The 25,778-nt window shown below is 35.9% G+C and overlaps 1 protein-coding gene across 1 annotated transcript in view; it reads left to right on the top strand.

Moving 5' to 3' along the window:
- Nucleotides 1–23,398, top strand: part of TNFRSF19 (TNF receptor superfamily member 19) — a 47,920-nt gene extending 24,522 nt beyond the window's left edge. The window contains exons 5-8 of the mRNA XM_009950372.2: nucleotides 18,393–18,557; nucleotides 19,843–19,968; nucleotides 20,720–20,822; nucleotides 23,005–23,398. Of these exons, the coding sequence (XP_009948674.2) occupies nucleotides 18,393–18,557; nucleotides 19,843–19,968; nucleotides 20,720–20,822; nucleotides 23,005–23,398 (788 nt within the window). The remainder of the gene's footprint in view (nucleotides 1–18,392; nucleotides 18,558–19,842; nucleotides 19,969–20,719; nucleotides 20,823–23,004) is intronic.
- The last annotated feature ends 2,380 nt before the right edge of the window (nucleotides 23,399–25,778 follow it).

Genomic DNA, 25,778 nt, shown 5'->3' on the forward strand with positions numbered 1-25,778 from the left:
CTTTTTTTACATACACATTCCCAGCTTGTTTCACTAACTCCTGTTGCCTGTACCTCTCATTTCTGTGCCTGTATCTATAGAAGTATTGTAGCTTGTTACCACTAAATGTGTATTACAGTTAGTAGACAGAATTGATCAGGAGTGTTTCCCTCATTTTTATCCTCCTACAAAAAAAAAAAAAAAAAAAAACCAACAAAAAAAAAACCACCAAAAAAAACCCCACCCAAACAAAACAAACAACAACAAAAAAAAACAAACTAAAAAAAAAAAAAAGACCCAGAGTACACTAAAACACAATGGGGAAAAATAAAATAAAAAAATTTTAAAAACCACAAACAAAAAGCCAACAAATTTTCTGTAGAAGAAAATTTTAAAATGTTGAAATTAAGTTGGAAAGTGCTGTTTCCAAACCCAACAGAATTTCTGTGTGGCCAGCCAGACACATTGCAAAGAATCGAGATTTGGAAGCCAAAGTTCCCAGGGCTTCCAGTCAGTCTAAACTGTTAGACTTTTGTCCACTTTCTTGCACTATCCTTAAATGTTTTGTTCCATGCAGTTTACTTTTTACAGAGGAAAATTTATTTTATTAGAAAATCTTCCAGTCACGTGTGATATAGCTTAGTGCTGCAAAACTTCAGGCGTGAGGGCTGTTCTAATAAATTGATTCACTTACTAGTAACTTCTGTAGAGCAGAAGTACCCAGTACGGCATATCTGCTCTGTTAGGAAAGATTTATCATTTCAGTCTATAGTAAAAGGATAGTAACCTGAACAACTTCAGCAATTCTGAGTGTTTGAAATTTCCTGATCTTCATTGAAGCTCTTGTAGCAGTAAGAAGGGTCACTTATTTTGTGACCTCAACTCTAACTTAGATGTCTTTGCACAGTGAAATTTTATTTCACTAAGTGAGTTCACCCAGTTCAAGCTACAAACTAAAAGGCCAGTAGTGAATGCTTTAGAAATATGCTTTGTATAGATGGCATTAGCCTTGTAAAGTATTTACAATTCTACTTAAGGCTTAAATATCCAAATAGGCCCAGGATTCTGACTCCAAAATTGCATCACTAACCGTCCTGCTTGACAGCTACCCAACTGTGCAAATGCTTACAAGCCCAAGGGACCTACAATTCATAGACTGTGGTGTCCAGGAGTATTCCACTGGGTCTGGATCCAGGTGGCTTGGACACATCGCAGCTTTAGATTAGGCCAAAAGGATTGTGGTTCACGTGCTTTCCTCTGACTGCCATGGAAGGAAATACATGTGCATGGACTGGGCAGGATACTCCCAATAGGTGCCTAATTGGAGAATACAGGCCCCATTCTCTATCACAGTCATCCAAGAGGTAGTAGAACTGGAATTTAAGGAGGCGTCTACAAAGTTCTCTGTACTCTTCAGTGGTCATCCCAAAACTTTTGCAACACTGAGCAGCTATGTGCCAAGCTGGCACTGAAACCATCAGGATCTACAAGCTAATCAGTCTGTCACCCATCTCTGGGCAATCTGTTCTATGGTGTCTTCTGACACCAAATGCAGCAGAGCAGGTTGGGATATGGGCTGGAAGTCCTTGCCTTGATAACTTCTTTGAGTCCAGGATTCTTTCCTTATGTGAACTAACTATGTGTTGGCTGTTTGTCCTTACTCTTTGATTCTTACATCACAAGTAGGTTCCCAGCATTGTGTATGCAGCCTAGATGGTGCACTGCTTAGCCCTCTAGGGCCTGTGCCTCTTTTGTGATCCTGGTTTCATGCCTTATGAAATTAACAAAATTGAATACATTTCAATTGTTCTAAGATACCTTCTTAAGATCATGACGTTGTTCATAGTTCTCCCATTCTGACTGCAACCACAAGTGATGGTTGAATAATAAATTCCAATTTAATATTCATAGCTTTTCAAAAAGAGGGGAAAAGCCTATCTGCTGTCTTTGCTGTTTGGATATGCTGATGAAAGTATACCAATAAGACTATTCTTTTATTGAATAGAAGTTAGGCCAAATAGTTAAGAATCTGAGCTGTATTTGAAGTAAAGCTTCAAATTACTGAGTTTCCATTTAAATGATTATCTGACTAATCAACCAAACTTTCCTCCCTACTTCCTGCTTTATCTGTTTGTGTGAACTACAGGTGACTAAGGCAGACTTCTATTTCAATTATTCTGCTCTTTAATCTCAAATAATGGGTAGTCCTCTGGTTCGCTTCTTACTACCTCTGTATTACTAGATGCGTTAAAACTGACTAGCAAATCCTAGAGGAGCTCTGCTGATAACACCCAATGGGAATTTTAAAAGCTGAATATGGCTCTGTGAAGGCTCTGCAAAGTTTAGTAAAAATCAATGCATATCAAAAAAGGAAGAAAAACATAAACAGACAAAAAGTTTACCTCTGATTTTTTTTTTTCTTTTACACCCCACCCCCCACAAAAAAGTACGATCGTCAGGAAGGAAAGTATGCCACAGTTTTCTGGAAACTGGTTTATAACTAATGGGTTGGTAATTACAAGTTTAAGTGGAGCATCAGGAATACATTCTAGAATGCAATTCATTGAACCAAAGAAGTTTAATGCACTGCTTCATGCACTATAATGAGTAATCCCATACATCAGGGAATGAATCTGCACAAAAGCATCATTAAAAGACATTTCTGGTCTATTAACTGGTGTGCATTTTGTACATTTTTCATTCAGAAAAGTATTGTCTTTTTTTCTTTCCTTGATTATAATTGTATTTGTACTTCTGTAATGAAAATATTTTCTGAGCAGCTTTTAAAACACAAAATGTCTTTGAGATACAAACAAATATTTCTGTGGGATATGCAACATCAAGGTATGGTTCACTAACATAAATTTTGCAGTAGCAGTGCAAGGCCAAACAAAATTAGGATTAATTCATACTTCTTGATAGTATTTCTTTCTGGAGGCTCTACAGAAGGATGTCCTTTGACTCTCCCTTTTCTTTTTGTTATTTTTCAAGGAAATTGCTAAACCTTTCCTTTTATTACGTATGGTAATTATAGTATGTGACTTTTCTCTTGGCAAAACATGGTTTTAGATTGATTTCACACATGTTGCCATAGTTAAGGCTGTGTGAGATGGATTGTGAAACTTTCTTCTGGATCAAAATGTAGACAGAAAGTTCCACAGTGAAAAGTTTTTTGTGTGCAAAAATCTGTCTGATTGAGGTGATACTTAATGGTAGAAGGAAGCCCAAACTGATTGACCAATAGTGAAAACCATCCATTTTTCAGTAAATAAACAATACTGTAACCTCACTTTGTCCTGGCAAAAGTAAAGGTTAGATTTTTTTTATGTGGGTCTGAAAATAATACTCTTTCCTTTGATGCAAGGGCAGTCATATATTCACATTTTATGCAAAATGCTGTTGATTCTAGTAAGTGATAAGTAAGAAGTGGAATACTCGTTTTATCTCAACATGCCAGTTAAGACATTTGTTCTCTTTAAGGTTTCACAGTTCACTGCCTGTCTGATGGTAGAGAGTCGTGAACATCACTACTAGCTACTGTTGCCAGCTGACAAATGAAGGAATGCTGTAGCTCTTCCAACAGAGCAAAAATACCATACCAAAATAACCCTTTCTAGTTCTTTCCTGCTGTTACATTGTGCAAGCTTCTGATGTAACACAGGTTTGATGCCGCCATAAGATTTTCTCTTCCAAAATTGGTGGGCTTGTGTCCCACCCTTATGCTGACTGACCCTCACAGACATGCCTGGCGTCGTAAGAGGCTGTGGATAGGAAGTGCTTTCTTGCTGACAGTCAAACATTTCCTGTCATTCTACCTCCCCATCATTTAAGTTATTGAGCTTTATTGTGTTTGTTGACTGAACAACTATCAGAATGTTTGGTGGTTTTCATTGAGCACATGGATCATCTCTTTAATGCCTGCATCATACTAGTCTCTGGATCTGTGAAAGAATTTTCCTTCGTGGCAGTTTAGCATTCTCTGGGGGGAAACTCCTTTTTCTTTCCTGGCCACTGAAGGCCAGGTTTCTGAGAACAGAGAATTTGTCTGTAATTGGTTTTAATTCTTATATATTTGAAGCATACTGCCAGTGGCCCATAGGTGTTCTGGCTGCTAAAAATAATTTCAGCATTATAAATTCAAGTGTTATTGCAATCCACATAATATTATAAAGATCCAACTTCTTGAGATACATGATAAGATTAGAATTGAGTCTTCTCCAGTTTAGTTTCCTAGCTGACTGCAGTATATTGAATAATGTTGTCGTTTATTGTCTCTTTTAAATCCTTTTGACCCTGGTGACTAATTTCTGTCCATGCTGACAGAGTAAGAGACCTCAGACAAGAAATTTTCTGATTTTACCAAAACAGGTGATCTAGTAGTGAATAGGGAGCTCTATTAGTGCACTTATTGAGAAGGCTGTAGTATAAGCTCCTACCACATTCTTCAACAACAGAAAACCTAGAGAAAGGAAAATAATGTAAAAGAAATGGTAATTTCTGGACCTCTTGAAAGTGCTCCTTTATTATGAGTGGGGGAGGACAGGAAAATTTGAATACGAGGAGTTTAGAAACTTCAAAAAATCATCTTCTCTAATACAAAATCTAGAAGATCAGTCCCTTAGAAAGCTGTTAGCAATATAAATATTAAATGATTTTCAGAGTGAGTAGATGTATTGTAAATGACTTCCGTCATACAAATGGAAATCATGGAATAAATTAGGAATGGAAACGTTGTTTTTCAACACTATTTGTTTATAATCTCTGAAAATTTAATATATAAAATACATATGATCATAATCCAGTAAAATTTTAAGTAGATGGTATGAAGTTGAGGTGATACTTGAGCAAGCTGAATTGCACTGAAAGGCATTGGCTTTCTCATTTCAGCATGAGTTGCACTAATTATGTGTAATCCATTTTTATCTACTAAAGCATGTATTAATGTGCTTCAGAAAGAACACAATATTCCAGTGTAAATCTCTTTGAAAATACATTTCTCATTGCTTACTACAACATGATGAAAAATGCATAGCTTGAAACGGAAACGTCAACTTGTGATCTTAAAATAAATTTAATCACATTTAATTTATTTCATGAATTCACATCACAAGCTTATGCAACTGTTAATAGGAGTTTGCATAAGTGGTGCCCATCTGGCATTCAGAAGGTCGTATCGAATCAGTACACAGTAACATATAGAGCAGATTTTGTATCTTTGTTCTAACTCACAGCTGGCAACCCTCTCTGCTAATCCCAGTGAAAGCTTCAGCTTGAAATACAAAACTACTTTTGAACTTGTATATCCTTCCCCACAGATGTCTGGAGCCTTGGTGATATGTTTCTTTTATGATTCCTTTTAAATCAGGGAACAGATTGTTGCATTAAGAGTGAAGTTAGGGATTCATTGCCTGACAACGCAGGGAATCCTTAACTATCCATTTTAAGAGCATGTTTTATGTAACAAAAGAAAGCTGAGAGTGACCAAAATACTTAGTTTTGCGTGTTTTTGTGTAGTGAAAATTCATTATAAAGACCCTAGTTCTTGGTTAGGTTAAAAAATTCCTTTGTGCCTAGCTTGGTGAAGCTTGTAATTGCAGTATTCACTTCTAGTCTGTTCATCTAACATATGAACAAGAAGTTTGCACTTCAGTGCAAAACAGTGTGTTTAGTTTTGTTTCTTCACACTGTTAAGTACAGTTAGAAAGTGAAATTCTCATCTTAACTGTGGAGTATGAGAATTTCAATATGTTTTTTCAAACCAGTTTACCATACTTTTGTTTCTAGTAGTAACTTGTGCAACCTTTCATCTTATGAGTCAACCCTATGATTAGTATCCTTCTTTGCCAGAGGCATACTGCATGTTTGTTTTAGGTACAGAATGTCTGCAAGAAATTTAACTTAATCATTACTTTTTAATGTAAGAGCTGGTTAGCTCAATTACACTAGATTAAAGTGAACTTGAAATTCCTGAGTTACAGAGAAGGGGCTAATCGTTGACCTGTACTGAATAAGTACTATTTCCTATGTTTTTTTTCTTATGCATACGTACTAATGTGGCTAGCCCTTTAGCCCAGTCCTGCAGTGGCTATAAGTAATTATCTGTTCGTTGTATGGAGTAGGTTTGCAAAGTTCTTATTTAACTTGGCCATTAGGTTGATAAAAATTATTCCAGTATGGCATACATTGCAGTAAAGCCGCAAAACATTTTTTCAGTTAACTTTATTCTTTTGGGGATAACCTGAAAAAAAATGAGTCGTAGTTACAGCTTTGCAGTAATTTGTTGTTGTTGTTTAGATTTTTTTGGACATCTTCTAGATACAGAAGCATATGACTTTTAAATACATGACTTTATTAACATGCTCTTGCTCTATGTTCAGACTGAAAATATTAGTTTAAATTTATCTTGTATAATGATGTTAGCTAATTCTGGGAATGATTGCATTAGCACCATTTCAACAGCACTGAGTTTTGGTGCCTGTGGTATAAATATATGCTGACTGCTCTGGCTTTTGGGTACAGAGAGTCCAAGTTGTGACTGACATGTGAGTATAAAAGACTACTAAAGAAATGCACAATAATGTATTGGGGTTTTTTGTTCTGCTTTGTGCTGGTAGAATCTATTGGCTATATTGCTTGGCTACAAAATACTTAGGCTGTATTTCCCTTAAATTTATTGTTTTTTAAAAAAATACAGTAGAAAACAGGGAATCCATCTAGGCTGAAACTTTCCATATTGCCAACTCTCCATTAAGAAAATCATTGTCAAGCAAAAGAATATTGAAATATCACTCCAGAGGACTGGAATTACCTAGAGGACTGGAAGGTATTGGAAATGGGATAAGATGCGATAGCCTTAAAACGGGAGCCATGCACTAAGGGCCTTAGCAGTGATGATTCATTGTAAACTGAGACCTCGTGAGCTGGAAACAACCTAACAGAAGAAAGACCTAATGTTCCTGCTGATCACTTGTATCCTTTTAGTTGTTGTCCTCTACTTTGCTCACCTTTAATCTTTTAGGTGATCGGCCTCACACATTCTCAGTCTTACTGGTTCAGTTGTGCTAAAGCAGTACATTGCCAACCTCCTCTTCTACAAAGATCGTAGAGTCATCTCACATGTTATTTTGGGCAGTGATATGTGCCTTTGAGGTATAGGCTGTGAGTGTTTCTTAAAAAGATTAGCTCTCTGTTACAGCTTTCTTAAATAAAGGGTTCTATCCACCAGTTTTAATAAAGTTTCATTTAAGTTCAGTGGTATAATTGTATGTGCTTACTACTGAATGTAATTTGTAGTTACCATATCTGCATGTAGAAATTTAGGATGGAATTAATACACTCTAATTTAGGTATATAAAAGCTAATGCTTAACACTGAATTTGTCAGCCCAAACTCACACTGATAATCAGTGGAGAGAGTTAGGGACCTTGAGAGTTCAGGCAAGCCAGGTAAGGTAAGCTTCAATGACTAACACTAAGCAGTCTTTCAAGCCATTTCAGATTAAGTACTTCTCTGGAGATTTCTGTTTCTGCCTCTGTTTTAGAAAGAGAGCTTAAGGTGAGTAGCTCTGACTTCACCTTTAAACCTTCAGACTTCTGAAGTTAGATTTCCATCTAGATGCCAGTATCAGGTTAGATGAAAACTGCAAATTCAACATTGAACAATTCTATCTGTCTTTCTAAAACTTGATCTTCCTCTTACCCTTTTTAATTCTTTTTAAGGAGGAAAATTGAGTTTTTAGACTGTAGACATGCTAAATAAATAAACACATAAATAAAAAATTATAAAATACTTTTTTTTGTTTTGGTGAAATGCTTCTTACAAACGACCCTTTTTTTAAGAAAACTTGCTAAAGAAAATGTGCCAGAATTGAGGCCTGCAACCATAATTAGAATCCTTAATATATACTCACTCTGATACAGGCTTTATTTACATTGTTGCATATGTTATTTCCCACTGGGCCTTTGCTCATTTAAAGCACAAGATAGGCAAAACCCATAATTTTATGTCTGGCCTTATTTGCTACACACTGTTTTATATTCCATGCAGAATCTGAGCTATTAATTACTGCCAGGCTTTTCTGTGGTTCTGCCAATATAAAGCAGTTGTTAGAAATTTTGCAGTTGTTAGACTTTTATCTTTACAATAGGAGTGATGTAAAATGATTAGTGTCTGTTATACAGCTAATGAACTGAAACAGAGAAATTAAAGTCAAAATAGTCAAAGGCATCTAAACCCCTGGATCTTTACTTGACAAACCCAGAGTAGGATGCCTCCTTCTTGACTGTGGATATCTATAATGGCTACATCTATAAGCTGGTGACCTTAGGCTCACTCTATATCCAGTGGAGAGGAATGATCAAGGGAGGTGTTTAAAACCAATCAGATTAATTGCACTCTAAATGAGCCTTTCTCCCCCTCCCCATGTAGAGGAAGTTCAGGTGACTCCCTCAGAAGCAGGTGTTTGCTCTGGTCATGTGAACCTCACCAATAGAGCTTGACTTTTCAAAGATAACCTCTCAGTGTCTTCTGTATTCTGTGACTAATTCATATTGATTTATGTTAAAGAGGGGAGATGCTATGTTTCAGGTCAAGTAAAATAACAAAGCAAGGATCTTGTATGCAGCAGCCTTTTGTTCTGTATGACTTGACTTTACCCCCAAAGCTTTAAGTAGTAAATTAAAAACTGTTGTTTATAAGCTATTATTATTTCTGACTTGAAAACTACAGCTTTTTCATCTGTACTATAGTTTGCATGTGCATGCTTACTATTGCACAGTAGGTAACTTTCTTTGTAGTAAATCATGACATTTACTTTGATATTTGCAGTATTACAATAAGGTGGTGGTAAATGTCCAGCTTCTAAAGGTGTCAAGGCTATGTGTTATAAAATTATGAAAATTTATATTTAATCCCATGTATTTCAGATTACTTACCCAAAAAAACATTTTTAAAAGATGCTGAGGTTGTGAAGTTGAACATTAAAAAGTTAGAAAATACTAGTAGAGTTGGTTATGCAAGTCTTAACTTCTGCATTTCAGAATCATAATTCAGCCCAGTTGTGTGTAAGTATTATGGAACAATCTTAATTACATAAACACACTCTGTTTTCCACAATACAGACATATTTTCCCCCCAATATGTGGAAATGGCTAATAGTTATGTTTTTAAAAGGCAAAAACCCAACACCCCACCCCCCCAACAAACAAAAACCCAACAAACACCCTACATTCAGAAGTATTTGCCTTGCCTGGAGAGTTTAACCTAAATTAGTGATATTTTAACATAATTATAAACAGAAAAAAAAAAAAGTGGTGGGCAAGCCTGAGTATGGTTTATTTAATTTTGTTGCATTCCACATTGCATGTGACTGTTGGCTGTGTCAAGAGGGGTCCTTACTACTTCTGCTGAACCTTTACAGCTGAGCAGATTCAGCTGGGGAGATGAAATAAGCTTTTACCAAGCTCAGTGGTAAAACAGCCTAGTGGCTAAAACGACCTCCATGGAGGTAGCAGAGGAGGCGATTGAAGCTCTGTCTTGTGCTTCTTGGCAAAGGGCTGTTAAGCTTTCACAGAAGGCAGAAACCCCATCATTACCTCCTCTTTCGAGAGTTGCATCTGAAACGCGTTACAAGCCATACTCATGATTTTTCCCCCCTCAATTTAATTTTAAAATAAGATCATAGATTTTTGTTCTCGGGAGAGTTTTAAGAGAAGATGGGAGCCCCTCTCTGCCACTCTGAGTAATTTATGGGAAGAACAAATTTTGGTATCCTTCTGCAGGTTTCTACATCTATAGGCTGAGCCTGGTGCTTTAGGCAGCATGTTACGCAGTGTGACAGATATTTCAGACTATTCTATGCTTAACTTTTTCCTTTGCACTGTATAGGAAGTATGTGATCTAACACAGGCCTCTAGTTTCCTAGATAAGAGACCTTGGATTTAAAAATTACAGATTTTAAGGCTTAACTTTTACATAGTTAAGACCCATGCCAAAAGATCAAGTCCTTTGTCACTCTTCAAAACGGATACCAAAATATAGTGGCATCAATTTTATATGTGCATTGATTTTTAGATTATTCAAAAGCTTATCTGAAAGTTGTGGGACTTTTGTATTTTATTTCTCATATATTCTTTCAATTCAGAAATATCCTTTTTACAATTGAATGTAATAAATTCTTTCAGTATTGAACGCATATGGACACACACATGTATTTTCAGATCTCTTTCAGTACTGATTTTTTATTAGTCACATCTTAAAAGTAGGCTCTTTCTGCATGGAACTGCTAGTAGGTGGAAGAATTTCCTCAGCATTTATGTTTTTTTCACATTCAGGAACAAAAAATGTTAGTACATTACAGAGATTTTGAAGAGTGGAGATGTCTCTAATCATCAGGTTTTCTTTTCCTTACCCAGTTGTTTCATATTTTAATTGTAGGCCAGGAAGCAACAAGGGAAGGGTATTAAAATTCTACTGTTTTTTTTTTGTGTTTTTTTTTTTTTTATTGCTGTTGGAATATCTAGCTGTCTGGACTAGATAGACTATTTGGCCGGTTCAAAAACTTCCTTTTTAAACAAAATAAGCAAATGATCCTGCACATAATTTGATATTCAAATATAGTAGGTTTTGTAATGTATCACTCATATTTTCTTTTGTTTGAATATACAGTCCCTATTGTCTAAAGCTATAAAAACTTTGTGACTGAAAATTATCACAATATACCGTGTGATTCTGATGAGAAAACAGGTATCCAGTCTGCAGACAGCAGTGAGGTAGCTGAGTACTGTTATTATCTTTACAAAATGTCTTTAAAGCTAGAAGAGACCAGAAAATGTACTGCAAGACTATTAGTGATGTTTATCAAAGTTTGTATTAACAAATTCAGGATACAGGCTTGCAATCGTCACACAAGCTTTTGCTCTGCTCCCTGGGTTTTACCACAGCTGAACCAGGACAAAGAGGGAAATAATTGGGCAAGAATGAAGTGTTAGAAATTACTTCTCATTGAATCAGAAGGAGACAAAAACTCTTTTATGACTGATCTACATTCATTTTTTGCTTTACTGGTCTTTACACAAATATATATGTAGTACTGTATTAATTTCAGTGATTTTGGGTGTATGTCACAATTGCACTTGAAATACATCCAGTGTCCCAGCAGTCTGTATCTGGAAGAGCATGGATGTTCCCTGCCCAGGTGAGAGCATAAAGTGTGGTAGCCATCCTTCCAGCCCTCAGTCTTGCCCATCTGGTGGATGGAGCTTTCTGTGCTGTCATGTTTCAATCCATACTGAAAACCAATCCATGCACCAATCTACAAGCTCCTCACACCGCAACTAGGGGGTCTTGCTTGAACCTTTTAGAACAGATCTGTAGCCAGTATGCGTGGCACTCACAGTGTTCACTTGCACTTTCGATTAATGAAAGTGGGTTACTCTGTTGGCTAAAGAAACAACTTTCAGACATGCTTATTCTTATATTTACATACATGCCATTGTCATTTCACCAGGGAATATATAGTTAGATTCTAAAGGGTACATGGTCTTCCATTCTTAGAAAACAGGTAATGGCAATAGTCACCTATTTAGGCAATACCAACTCTTCTTCTGTGTATGTGGGTAATGCCTCGTATAAGCATTTTGGAACTGAGAGTGATAGAGTGTGTGTACAAGCAGTAACTGTCCTAAACAGACTTAATTGACTGAAATATTGCACCAGGTTCTTTTATTCTATAGCTGGGTAGTCCTAAAGATGCAATGGGACTGCACATACAGAATACAGACAGATACTTTCTACTTTCATCATCTGTTGAAAATCATAGCCTGGGTGAGATGGATGTATTCTACACTTGGATTTGAACAAGAGATTATCCAAAAATACTGTGTTCTTGTTCCCAAAACATGAAAGAATTGGTTAAAAGTACAAGTTAGAAGCAAAGTAGGGAAATAGGGGGTTTCTGCTGTACCTAACAACCTCATATGTTCTGACACAAACTTTGTGTGATACTGATTTAACATGTGAAAACACCTGAGAAAGAAATAGCATTTTTTGCAAAATACAATATTAAACACCCTCAACTGTCAGAGGTGCAAAGTGAGCTGCTAGAAGCAAGTCAGAAGCATAATTGCTGACAACACCACAGTCATATTAATAGCAATATATACTTTGTGCCACCAGATCTTGCTAAGTATTTCCGATTAATGGAGGAGAGACATACTGTCTTCTCACACTGATAACCGCTTATGTTATATTGCAGGGGCGAGAATAGGTAGTTCAGCAGTGACACAGATTTTATCCCGCTTCCTTTGGTTTTTTTGCTTATTGTGAGGTTTTTTTCAGGTTATTTGAGGGTACCAGTGATTTGAGGCTTTATTCTTACGTGGTAGTATTTTTAAACGACTAGATAGTTCTCAAAGGTGAAAGTTTTGTGCCTGAAACAATGCTACTTTTGTGCCCATGTATCAGTACAATTTAGATGACCGTGGTAGTACCAAGAATGAGCATCTCTTAATTACTAAAAGAAAAACATGTTGCAGAGATTTATTATGCCTTACAGACAAAGTGGTGTGTATCCAGTACTGTGGAGTTCATATGTATTTTAAATTCACGTACACAGTGTAATTGTTCTACCACTTTAAACATAGAAGACTGTCAGCAGTTGGAGGTTGTGAAAAGAGGCATTGCAAGAGAAATGGGCTTGGAAATGAATAAATCAAATTCCAAAGATTTTAATTTATAAGCGCATTTCTCAGGATTTCCAAACAATGGGTAAATACTTGAATAGTCGTTTTCTCCCCTAGGGCTTTTTGGTACATTTATTAAAAAAATTACCAGCAAAATAAACCAAAAAAGTTGTAGGGCACTAACTTGGAAACTAAAGGCTTTAAAGTCAGCACTTGGAGTACATTTGAAAAATGTGGTTTGACATGATGAACTTCTGGGTGTAGGCCATGCACGCAAATGGCTGTCCTGTTACAGATGTTGGGAGACTCTCTCTCTCCATGTTTACCACAGTCTCCAACAGTAATGTTTAATAAAGTTTCCTACCTCCTACTTGAAACATCAGAAGGGAGGCAATCTGCAGCTTTGTAAAGACTGAAATATACTCAGAACAACTTGCTTTCCATTGACGTTAAAGCTCAACAGTATATATTACATATGTATTCTTTATATATACATATATAATACATGTATCTGAATTATATATACACACATGATGTTTATACATAATACATTGTTTTGCTAGGTAGAGGTATTGCCTTTTTACTTTCAAATGAACATAAAAATCTTTTGAACTTTTTTCAAAATGAAGGAGTTTCAAGATAAGTCATATTGCCTTGCATTTTCTGTGGATCAGGAGCATACATACAGATAGCCACTGCAATTCAGCTGACAGGCAGTAACTTGTTAAATTATCGTAACTTGAGGGTATGTCTGAGCCCTTAATTCTTGTCAAATTAAGGTTGATACCACTGACTTGGGCAAATCAGCATAAAGATAGTGGGTAATCACTTTTTATAACAGGCAAATGCTCCTTTCCCCTCTCTTGACCAGAAATACCCTTATTCCAGAAATTAACCACATTTTAATTTACTTTTGTATCTTATTTTCAATCCTGAGTGTAAATGATGGCACTCTGTCCAATGTTACCATGTTATTCCTACCTAAGTCAAGTTTTCATTAGCTTTGTTTTATTGCATAAACCCCCTTTGGGTTAGCATTGACATGACATGGTAAGAAAGAAAAAACCCAAACGTAATCTGCTTTTTATCCTCAACTTTGGTAATTATATTATTATTTATTATACGCATGGAAGAAACATAAAATGTTGCAAGTTGTGTTTTCACACGGTTAATCTACCACAGAAAGCTTTTTTAGGCACTCTGATTCCAGTAGTGACTGTAACTGATCATGGTTCTGGAAAAAAAAAATCTGAGAAAATAAACATGAAAGAAGTGATAAAGGAAGTCTTTTTACATTTTGTGCTGTTTCTGGTTGTTGGGTATAACAGGCCGAAAATTCAACTATTCTGTTTATTGGCAGAAGTTGTAGTGATATAGATGGAATTCGTATGTTACATATTAGCTGGGTTTCTGCTATTTAACCATCTTCCATTAACAAAAACTTCACTTGCTTTTTCACTTTTGCGTATACTGACATTACCATGTACTATTGGTTACTTAAGGGAAGAATGTGCATTTAGGCTTACTGCTCAAAGCTATGCAGGAGACAGCTTGGTGTTTTGGGTAATTCTTCTTTAGTGCTAGCACATTTCCAGAATATATTTGAACTAAGACTTAGAAAAGGAAATCAATTTCTTAAATAAAATACATTTTTTGTTTTATTCTTGTGATGCATAATATGCGCATGCTTTCCAAAGTCATAAACCAGTGCTACCTCCTCCCTCCTTTCTTAATGTATCACGTCCAATTCACGAAGTGTTTAATTATGTATTTAAATGTAATCATGTAATCATTTAATAGATGTAAATACAAGTTTAAAGTTTAAAATGAACCTCCTTGCTTTACTGAAATGGGACCATTAAGGCTGTGAGCCTGAAAAGGAGGAGTTTATGAAAATGCACACATATCTGAGTAACACTGAAAGCAGAGTGCAGCAATGCCCAACGGCCACTTCTGCAATAGCAATCCTCTTCTGAAATGTTGGTCTCTGCAGGGAAGATCACTATCGTTATAATTAGAGCTATGCTACAATGGACTGCTCACAGTAGCTGCTCCAAAAAGTTCTTTGAAGGTGAAGACGAGTGGTAGGCATTCTCAGGAACAGAAAATTGCTTTCTCAAGTTAAAAAAAAAAAAAAAAAGAACCAAATAAAATAAATCTTAAATAAATAAGTGGCTAAAATAAATATTTTTTTTTTGGCCATCACAGTCTAAAATAAAATTGCTGTATTTCATTTGTATGTTGCTGATGGGCACTAAAGAAATATATGTGATTTGTAGTTTCCCAGAATATGTAATATGTAATTTGTAGTTGTACTTGCAAATAGATAAATTTTGTGAGCAAATGAAGAGATACAAAAATATTTTTATTTTTGCTTTCAAGATTAACAGTTCTTTTTTCTATTAATTATGAAGGCCTAGTTTCTAAGAACTGTTTAGTACTTTTAGGTAGGTACATTGATACAGGTATTGATATACATCTGTTGATATGAAAAATGTTTTAAGATGGTCTGACCAGGTTTTTATTGTCTTGTTTTTAAATACGTGCCCAGGCTGGATTTAACCTGCTAATGACTAGATCAAGCGGTTGACTAAAATTGAAAACCCGATATCAAAGCCTATTCCTTGGTTTTCACACCAAAGCCAGCACATGTTGCTGTATATATAGCTGTTAGATATATATAATTTTACTGCTTCTCACAGAATTATATCCCAGAACTTTAGATACCATGCAGAAATTTCTGTGGTCTGTTAAAACTGTAAACTTAAAACTACAGCTGCAAGAGTGCTAGAAACTGAGTGAGGTTTCCTCTGTGGACAATTGCAGTGCTTCTGCCAAGAGCCTTGAAGTTACGACAAAAAGATGACGGCACTGGTTGCTTTTTCTTTTGAATGACAGGTGAACAGGTCATAGAATTTAGCTCTGTGAGTAATAGGAATTACAGAAGAACATAAAGACAAGGAAAGGTAACAATTATTTAAGAGGAAAAGTACCTGAGACCCTGAAATGGAATTTTGTTCTGTTATCTGGAACACGAATAATAGCCATGATAATGAAAATAATAACATTTCAGTACAAGGATAGAGTTTCAAAATGTATTTCTCATGTGGGAGACTTCAGCATCTTCATTGACTTGATTTTTGAGATCTGCTGTGTTTTAGTAACTTGGAATCACAGAATGGTTGAGGTAGGAACAGAGGTGTGGCGATCATCTGGTTCAACCCCCGTGCTCACGCATAGTCACCTAAAGCAGGATGCCCAGGACTATGTCCAGACAGCTTTTAAGCATCTCCAAGCAGGAAGACTCTGCAACTACTCTGGTCAATCTGCACCAGCGCTCAGTCACTCTCACAGTTAAAAAGTGTTTCTGATGTTCAGAGGGAAGCTCCTGTGTTTCAGTTTGTGCCCATTGCCTCTGGTCCACTGAAAAGAGCCTGGCTCTGTCCTCTTTGCACCCTCCCTTCAAAGTTTTATACACATTGATGTGGTACACCCTTGAGCCTTTTCTTCTCCAGGCTGAGCAGTCCCAGCTCTCTCAGCCTTTCATCATAGGAGAGAGGCTGTAGATCTTCAGTCATCCTGGTGGCCCTTTGCTGGACTCTTTCCTGTAGCTACACTCTGTCAAATTTGGCAAGTCAAAGGGTATTAAAAAGATCTGCTATAAATTTGCTCTCCACACTTTTGAGGTGACAGTGGAACATAATATTACAAATCAAATGTAAATAGAAATATTCAAGCAGGTGTAAATGCAGTAACTCTTGTTTTTCTTCACATTGAAATCAGGACATTGACAGCTAAACATTCTTTCTTCTGAATGATAGCTGTGATCTGACCTCTCCACTTCTTTTATCTTCCTCCACTTACCAGCAACTACAAGATATTATAATCCACATAAGCTGTCTTTATTTAATAAGTTTTGTCTTTCTTTTTTTTTTAGTTTTGGATTCTTTATTTCCTAGAAGTTAATATTTTCTGTGGTGTGAGTGGTCTGAAGACTTAGAATTGAATGTAATAAAGTTGATTTTCAAAATACCTGGCTTTTTGGCAATCTACCCATTATAACAAAGCAATATGGTGTTGTAATGCTTTGCTGCCCACCTTTGATGTGTGTAGAGGAAATACCATAATTATCTGAGAAAAGTATTCCTAATACAATTCCATTGATTACACTAACTAAGCTAGTAAGTAAGTTCTCTCCTGCTATTATTATATTGCAGTTAGGATGTCAAACAATTGTGTGTATGTACAATTTGATAAGTGATTTTAATATACTCTGGCAGACATTTATCTCGCAATTTAAACTTATGACTGCATGGACCATTTCTTAGGAATTATAGTCTTCAGGTTTTAACAAAAGATTTTTAGGGGGAAACAGGCATGTTTAAATTATTTTTATAAGTTAATAAAGTATGGTTTGTGGATTTTTTTAAAATTTGCTGTCAGAGAAACTGTTTTATTTCTTTCCTCATAAAACATTGAATTGATGTGAACTTCAAAATAGATTGAAACAGATGAGCTATCAGAATTCATAAGTTGTTTAAAAAAGAATTTTATAATAAAAAAGAAGAGCATCCCATGAAGAGCAACCAAGCTGGTGAAGTGTCTAGGGAAGAGGTCTCATGAGGAGCAGCTGAGGGAATTGGGGTTGTTTAGCCTGGAGAAGAGGAGGCTGAGAGGAGACCTGATTGCTCTCTACAGCTACCTGAAAGGAGGTTGTAGTGAGGTGGGGGTCGGTATTTTTTCCCAAGTAACAAGTGATAGGACATCCTCAAGTTGTGCCAGGGGAGATTTAGATGGGGTATTAGGAAAAATTTCTTCACCAAAAAGATTGTCAAGGCCTGGAACAGGCTGCCCAGGGAAGTGATGAAGTTACCATCCCTGGAGGCATTTAAAAGACATGTAGATGTGATGCTTAGGGACATGGTTTAGTGGAGGACTTGGCAGTGTTAGGTTAACAGTTGGACTCGATGATCTTAAAGGTCTTTTCCAACCTAAACAATTCTATGAATTTAATTTTTAAAGACCATTCATAATTTAAGATAGTTTCAGTAGTTGATACTTTTGATACTTTTTCAACTTTCTACATAAAAGTAACGATGTTTGTCAAAGCTAGAAACATTGCTTAAGTCTTTACTAATACGGATGTAAAGTCAAGCTGCTGAATTTTTACTAGAGGTATTGTCTGTATTAAAAAACTATCTCTGAACAAAAAAAAAAAAGTTAGCACAGTTCAAATCATAGGTTTGATCCCAGACCATGGTGTCATGACATATGCAACCAAGCAAAATGGTACCTTTGATAGCATTTGAACTGTGGGTGTCTCAGTTCTCAGAAAGTTCCTTATTAAGGGTAGCTCATGTATTTGTGACTCCCCCTAGTGGATAGCTTTCTCAACTATACACTAGGAAATGTTCTGGATATTAAAATGATCTGACATCATTAAAAATTGAGAGGTATTTGTTTTCATGATGAAGGTCTGATTCCATTCTCATGGACAGTCAGAATGCATTTGTGTGCATCTCTACTCATTACCACTCATTTTGCAAGATATTTTCTTAAAGATTTTTTTTTAATGTGGTTGCTGATAATTCTATCTAGAGCTGTTTATACATTAGCAGGTGGAACACTCTTTTTTTCTGTGCTATGAACCTCTTCTGTTTCCCAGACTTTCATTTACATGTCTGTACATTCCTGAAATGTTTACAGTTTGCCTTTATTCTTATTTTATTTCAGGTACCACCAAAGTAAACCTTGTGAAGATCCCGTCAACTGCTTCCAGTCCTCGAGACACTGCTCTAGCAGCTGTTATATGCAGCGCACTTGCAACAGTGCTCTTAGCTCTTCTTATTCTTTGTGTTATCTATTGCAAGAGGCAGTTCATGGAGAAGAAACCAAGCTGTAAGTTTCCAGTTATGACTGTTTGTTTGTAATATTCCTCTGCCGGTATGAGTTTGGCAAATCTCTCTGTAGGTAAATAAATTAAATTTCTCTGGCATTAAAGCAAGTTTAGCATTGAGATGAACAAGCTAGCAGAAGCCCAAGATTATATATCCATACACGTTTGCCAGCTCTAGTGTGGATGTTCAAGCTTCTACTAAGAAAATGTTGTGCAGATGTCCAGAAATAATCCAATTGCATTAATTCTGTGCCATACTCTGTTACGTGCTGCACAGATATACGTGTACCATTTGGGATCCAAGCTGGGATGTCATTATAGAGTTGTAGTGCCAATGTGGAAATACTAGCTTGGAAGACCTATGCATCACATGCCATTGTGAAACAACTTAGCTCATCAAGATAATGAATGTGGCCAGGCTAGATAGCAGATCTGTCATTAACTATTTTGGCTCAATGGGCATATTCAAGATGAATTAAATGCCTAAGCCAGTTAGATTTATAAATTTTTTAAAAAAAAATCCATAACAGCTCAGCAATGTAATTCACAGATTGTTTAGAATAAACATGTTTCTGCCTCTTAATTTAAATCAAGAAAAAGTCAAAAGCACTCTAGTTCCCATTTATCCTTTAAAAAACTTTTATTGAAATATGTTTATAGCATCTAATGAACACTGGACGTCAAACAAGAATAGTAACTAGGAAGCATTGATGTTATCACTGCTTACAGCTCAAGCGAAAATAAAAAGATTCAGAGAGGCATTGTAAGAATTGTTCCTAACCTATAAGATGCTTTACAATATAAGTGTTAAGAAATTCAGACATAGTGAACTCAAACTTCTGTTTGTGAAATTTAGTAACTCCTTTGCCTTGGCCTACAATTATACAGTTTAAAGGAAGTCTGCTGTTAATGTAAAGCTCTTCAAGATAACATAAACAAAATCCCAGTGGCTGAAAGCTGAATGTGAAAATTTCAGGTGGGAATCACTGAGAATCATTAAACACTGAGAAAATGTAACAGTGAATAAGATATACTCTCAAATCATCATCAAAATAAGAGCAGATGTCTTCCTAGAAGAGGCTGTAGTTGAACCAGCTGTTCTAGGATTTGTTGCAAAATCTGTGGTTTGCGTTATATGAAACCATGAGATCATCGTGTATCTTTTAGTTGGAAAATGTATGGAAATACTGTGTAGCATGACATTTAAGCATTCCATGAAGATAGGAGGCTCTGAACAGGAAAAAGAGTATAATTTACTAATACATATTTTATTCATTTTGTCCAAAGGGTCTCTGAGGTCACAAGACATTCACTACAATGGCTCTGAATTGTCATGTTTTGATAGACCACGGCTAAATGACTATGACCACAGAACTTGTTGCCAGTGCCAGAGAAGCACATCACAGACATGTGGTATGTTAAGTCTACCTAAAAGTGACTCTATGGCATGAGGAACATTTATCTAACACTTCAGTTGCAACACTTAGAGCTAACATTGTCAAACTACCCTTTGTCCTAGGCTAGTTTCTCAAGAAGCACATAGAATTTCTAAGTAGCTCTTTGGTTATGATTTTTTTTTCTGGTTTCATTCCAATGACCCTTCACTTAAAAAATAGCTTTAAATGTCTGTCTCATTTCTTTTCAATAAAAACAGCACTGCATCTGGCTTTGAGACTTGAATTCGTGTGAAGGATTTACCAGACAGTATCCAAGAACACGATATGAACTCCAAAGGACATTAAAAACCTGAACATTTCAAATCTTTGAGATTTTATGAAGTAGTACCAGAACAGATGCATATAGGACATTAACGGATACATAATGTAACACAAGAGCACAGGTTTAAATACCATCCTAATATGTCAACTCAGAATGTGATACTTCCTCTCACATGTATCTAATTGAAAAGTAAATTAATTTTAAAAGTAGATGCTCATGACTGTCATCTGTATTACTCCTGGAGGAACAGCTTGGCTTTTATAAGTAACTCAATTTTAAAGTAATAAATTAAAGAACCCATTTTTGCAATCAAAAATGTCTTTCCTCAGTCCATGTATTATAAAGTAACTGGTAAACTAATACTCAAGTTTGAAAGAGTAAAGAATCTAAGTTTATACAGACCTTTAACACTTTTAACATTATTAAATTAACTTTCATTCCTCAGGACCAGTTCACTTGATTCCATCACTGTGCTGTGATGAAACCTGTAGCATGGAGCACAGCAGTCACAGTTGTGCTTTCCACTCACAGACTACGCTTAATGAAAGGTAACTTAGTTTTATAAATCTCTATTAAACATTAAATATTTCTTAGGAAGTCAAATTAATATTTATACAGATACAATAGCTCTTCAGAGTGGAATAGGGATTTTGATGAACTGTAGCCATATACACCTGTTTTGTGCAAAAGCAAGTTTATGGTAAAAAATTTATTTTAAGTATTACTTAGTAAATGCTGACATGATATATCAGTTTCTCTGACGAAGAAGTGACTTATTTCTCTCACAAGCACATAGTCTTCCTCTCACTCTATGGTGCCTTAGAGGCTTTGGTGACCCCCTCTTCTGCTGTGGGTTAGCAAGGTGCTGCGTAAACCTGTGAATCTGGGAGGATTAAGGTATGGTTTAGAAGTATCCTGAAGATTTTAAATTTTTTTTGAAGCTCTTAATGACTGTGAGATTTTAAATATCTGGTATTTCTTAATTTCTACCGGATTGTAACCATTAGTTTGTCCTGATCAGCTGAATATAAATACAGTAGTAGAGTAGTTATTTCTGCAGCAGTGCCACGAGCTAAATATATAAAATTTATGGTGTCCTTCAGAGTTTCCTGGTTACAGATTTTAACACAGGATGTATTTATTTATTTTAGCTAGAATTTTTTTCCATATAAGGCTTAAATTGGTCTCCAGCTGTTTCGTTCTTATGGCCAAATGTAACTAAATGTAACTAAAAACGTAGAGGCAGCTTTTTCATAGGTATTGTTTATGCAAGGTGACTTAGTGACCTAAGTACAAGATACAAAATACCTAAATTTTCTATAATAACTTGTTTAAATACCAGCAAGCTTGAGTCATCCTTTTATACCACCAAGGCTGACAAATTGAGAGTTGTGTACTTTCTGAGGGATCTTTTGGTTAAGGCTTTAAAAATAAATGTCACATCCATGCTATGTGGACATCAAAGATTCTGTGGTTCCTTCCAGTAGAATTGGAGTTAGCTTCAATTTCCTTTGCCAAAATAATGTATTTCCTTCAATTGTGGTGCAGTGTCCTGTCTTTTGGCCTCATCTTATAAAAATGCTTTGTGTGTATATCAAAGCTATTAAGGCATCGTGTTTTGGAAATGAGTAAGGCTACTTAAAGTCTGTTATAGGTGATGTTAATGTGGGATGAGTTCTGTGACACAAATTATTACTGTATATCAGACAATATAGCCTTTACAGTTTTATGAATCTGTAGACAGTTTTGGAAATAAAATGTATTAGTATCTCTTTTTAGGTTTGTTAATACTTATTTTGGTATACTATAGTAAAAAAAATTACTGTGCTTTCAACAGAGAGAGGCATGTAGAGGGCACTTAGACATGTCAGTATCATCACGCACCTTAAATACATTTGAGATAGATAATACTGACTTTCTGCTTCCATTTTCTTCCATTTTCCATAAAATAAAAATAATCCTTGAGAGAACTAAAAATCCTTGCCGTTCATTAATATTTTGTCCCTTCCACATGAAAGAGAATATGAGAACAACTTCTCTTTTCACGTTTTGAAGACTAGACAGAACAGCCTGCACGTTCAGAATGAAATCACACAGACAGAAGGAGCTTCAAGCAGCCTTGTTGTCTGTTCCCTTTTCCCAGTCTGAACTCACTTTACTTCTTTTACTTCCATTAGATATTTGTCCAGCCTGGGTTTGGTTGGGTGGTTTGGTTTTGTTTTTTTTTTTTTTCTAAAAAAGCCCTAGTGTTGGAGATTCCACAGCCTTCCCAAACATCTTTCTTACTGCAATTTAAGCTCTTTATATCTTGTTTTAAACCTGCCCCCCCCCCCCCATTAAATTGAGAACAAATAAATTGCTTCCTCTTTGAAACAGTCTTTGTATCTGAACAGTACTATAGTATTTTTTATCATATTTCTGTTCTTTAAACTATAAACAACCCCAACTGTAGTTCATGTTTTCTAAAACACTGAATTCATACTGTGAAGGGCTCCGGGCATCCTCTTCACCTTTAGTAGTGTTCTCCAGAGCTTTCTTCATTTCCAGATGAGGAAGAAACTGTATTCCTCTTCAAAAGAATTTGTTTGTACAGGGTGCCTCTATAGTATTCACTTAATATAACCCTGTTAAACCTTCTTGAAATACCTATAATTATTAATGACAGTAATTACAATACTGATAATATTTTCTGGAATGCTTTTGAAACGTGTGGGTTTTGTCCTTTTGCAGGGCTTCTGATTCTATTGGAGAAATGATTCCTACCTTCCTTGGTTCGCTTTCACACTCTGCCTGTGGAGACATTTCAGATGCTTGGCCTCTTATGCAAAACTCAGCTTGTTGTGACAGTATTTCTTTCTGTGAATCATACTCAGAACCGGCTGGAGGATCTACAAAATCCTGCAGTCCTGAGACTGAAAATGCAGCCTCTGTTGAGTTGGATAATAACCAGGATCTAAGTGAAGTACTTATTTCAGCTAAGTCTCTTGATGGAAACAGTGCAAAGTCCTTTGAAGTCTCCAAACATAGAACATGCATAGAAGTTTCATCACTTCAGAACTCAGCGGCTGCTGAAACCCAGCCAAAGACAAAGCGTAATGGAACAACAAATGACTCTACAGACTGATAAAGAGGTAAAAATCATAACTACAAAGAGTGAGAATGAGTACTCAAGACACATAGAGCTAGAAAAAAATGGAATTGTAAAAAGTTGTAGGGTTATGTTTCTCCATAGGTTACACCTAGCTATTGCTGAAATAAATTAAAACACCACAAGAGATCCAAGAGTTTCACATTTTTAAATCATTGACAGAAGTTGAAAGGTGTAATTACTGAAACTGTAATGTTGAGATAATATGAACCAGAATACAGGGGTAAGTCCGTACACCAGTCAGCTTTTATCAGGTGGGGGTTTTTTATTAAATTTCAGGGGGAAAAAAATCAGTTTAATAGCCTTCTGACCAAACTCTTATGTGAGGCTAGTCCTTGTTTATGAGGGAAGAATTGAGGACTTGTCTGTGCTCACTGTAAACAAAGCATAAAAGACATGCAAGCGTTCATCCAAAAATACTCACAAAGTCTTCTCAGCAGAAACAGAAGAGAGAATTTCAAATGCTTTTTAATGCCATTCATATTGCCACGCATCAGATAAAACTTTCCATAAGTTTGTCCATAAAATATAATTTAATCTATAAAAGCTCAGTGTTCTAATTTGCAGAGAAAATGCAGGTCTGAGGTCAAAATGAAAAGAGGTGATAAACAATCATCTCTACCGCCTAACAACGTAACCATCACAAAAACTGACTCTGCTACTGCTCCATCATTGTATCTTTTTGAATATTAGTGTGCTCTGTATTTTTAAAATGGCATTTTCTCCTGTTGGAAGTAACTTGGAGCAACAAGTAGCTAATCTGTGAAAGGATCCAGAAGTATGGCATGTGTACTGCTGCTGTTACTCAAGGGTTATGCAGGCTGTGGCTGGAAAGCTGAGAGTCTCCTGTGCATGTACACAGAGGCAGGAGCAGAAGCAGTTACCACTAATACTAATAATCCACCCAACTTAATTAAAAATATTATGCTATCTGTAATTATGAAAATTTTGGGTCAGCTGCAGAAGTAAAACTGCCTTCCTTTGATCCTCTTCCATTTGGTTTGCATGCCACTTTCATATTGTTCTTAAATAAAAAGTAGAGAGTCATTAGTATTTAACAAAAAAATATGCATAATCTGAAACCATGTAAGTGCAATAGCTAATTCTTTGTAAATCAAGCCTTAATTCTTTGAGTGACGTTTTCAAGAGGAGGAACAGGAGGTAAGCAGGCTGCTAAGTCAAGAATTCTTTTGCCATTGACTTCAATGGAACTCATATATCACCCTGAAAATCTGCTGCTGTCACTGAGAATATCAGCCTTACCTAGGTCGCACATAGTTTTCTCGATGTACTATTTACAATATATAGTTTTGTCTGTAACAATATCTGGCGGGAACTGCCCATGTGTCAGACAGCAGTTGTCATAGTTTCACTTTGGTATATGCCAAATACCTTTAGGTGACAGTCGTATTCTCCAGGTGTATATAGGAAGGGACAATGACATGGCTATGGCTGCAAATATCAGCACTGCTAGTTCCCAGTTTTTCAGTGGTTATCAATGGAACTTGAATGCTCCCTTGACGTTTTAAGGGAAAATATTTCCATATTAACAAGATTTTAAACATCAAAAGTTTGTGGGGTTTTTTTTTCCACTAAACCATGTATCAGCTTCAGAGGTATGTGAGTAATATTATTTAGAGTTTTTCTAGATGAAAGGAACCACAAAATTTCAAAATATCACTATAAAAATGAACTTAGATTTCACCTGGAGTTATGGTATATAAACTGTAAATTTTCTTACCAATTCCTATGTGTATGTAGACATCTTTTCTGACATTTCAAAGTCTTGTACTCTCTGATGGTTTTCTACTATCATGAATTACTGCTGAGTTGTGTTTATAATTCTGAATAAGCAAGATGGTTTGGGAGGGTTAGGTTTTTCTCCATTTTTTTTTTTATTGAATAGACTTTACTGATTCATTTTGTACAATTTCTCCATATTCGAGCTCTACAGTGCATCATTATACATGCATCTTTGGTGGAGAAATTTAAGTAGCATTTGAGGGACAGGACCAGGACCAGGCTTACCTGAGATGCATTTTCAGGCTGAACTCTGACCAGCTGTACGACTCCCAGAAAATTATTTCATCTCAGTTTACCCCATTTTTTCCATTTGCCCTTCATCTTTCTTGTCTTTTTGAAATATTTTGAAGGAAGGATGGTCTTTTTAGTATGAGCGGGTATATTATAGTCTTGCATAGGGCCATACTTCATTATTATATTGCAAAATAAACAATAACGTTGTAAAATCAGAACATGGCATATTTTTATTCATGTGCACATAAATAGAGGGGATTTAATGGGTGTTTTAATACAGGTTCAGTGTTCAGGTTTAGGTGAATTTTTACAGCAAGCA

Source organism: Leptosomus discolor, chromosome 1, assembly GCF_034619465.1.
Source record: "Leptosomus discolor isolate bLepDis1 chromosome 1, bLepDis1.hap2, whole genome shotgun sequence".
NCBI classification, from domain to species: Eukaryota; Metazoa; Chordata; class Aves; order Leptosomiformes; family Leptosomidae; genus Leptosomus; species Leptosomus discolor.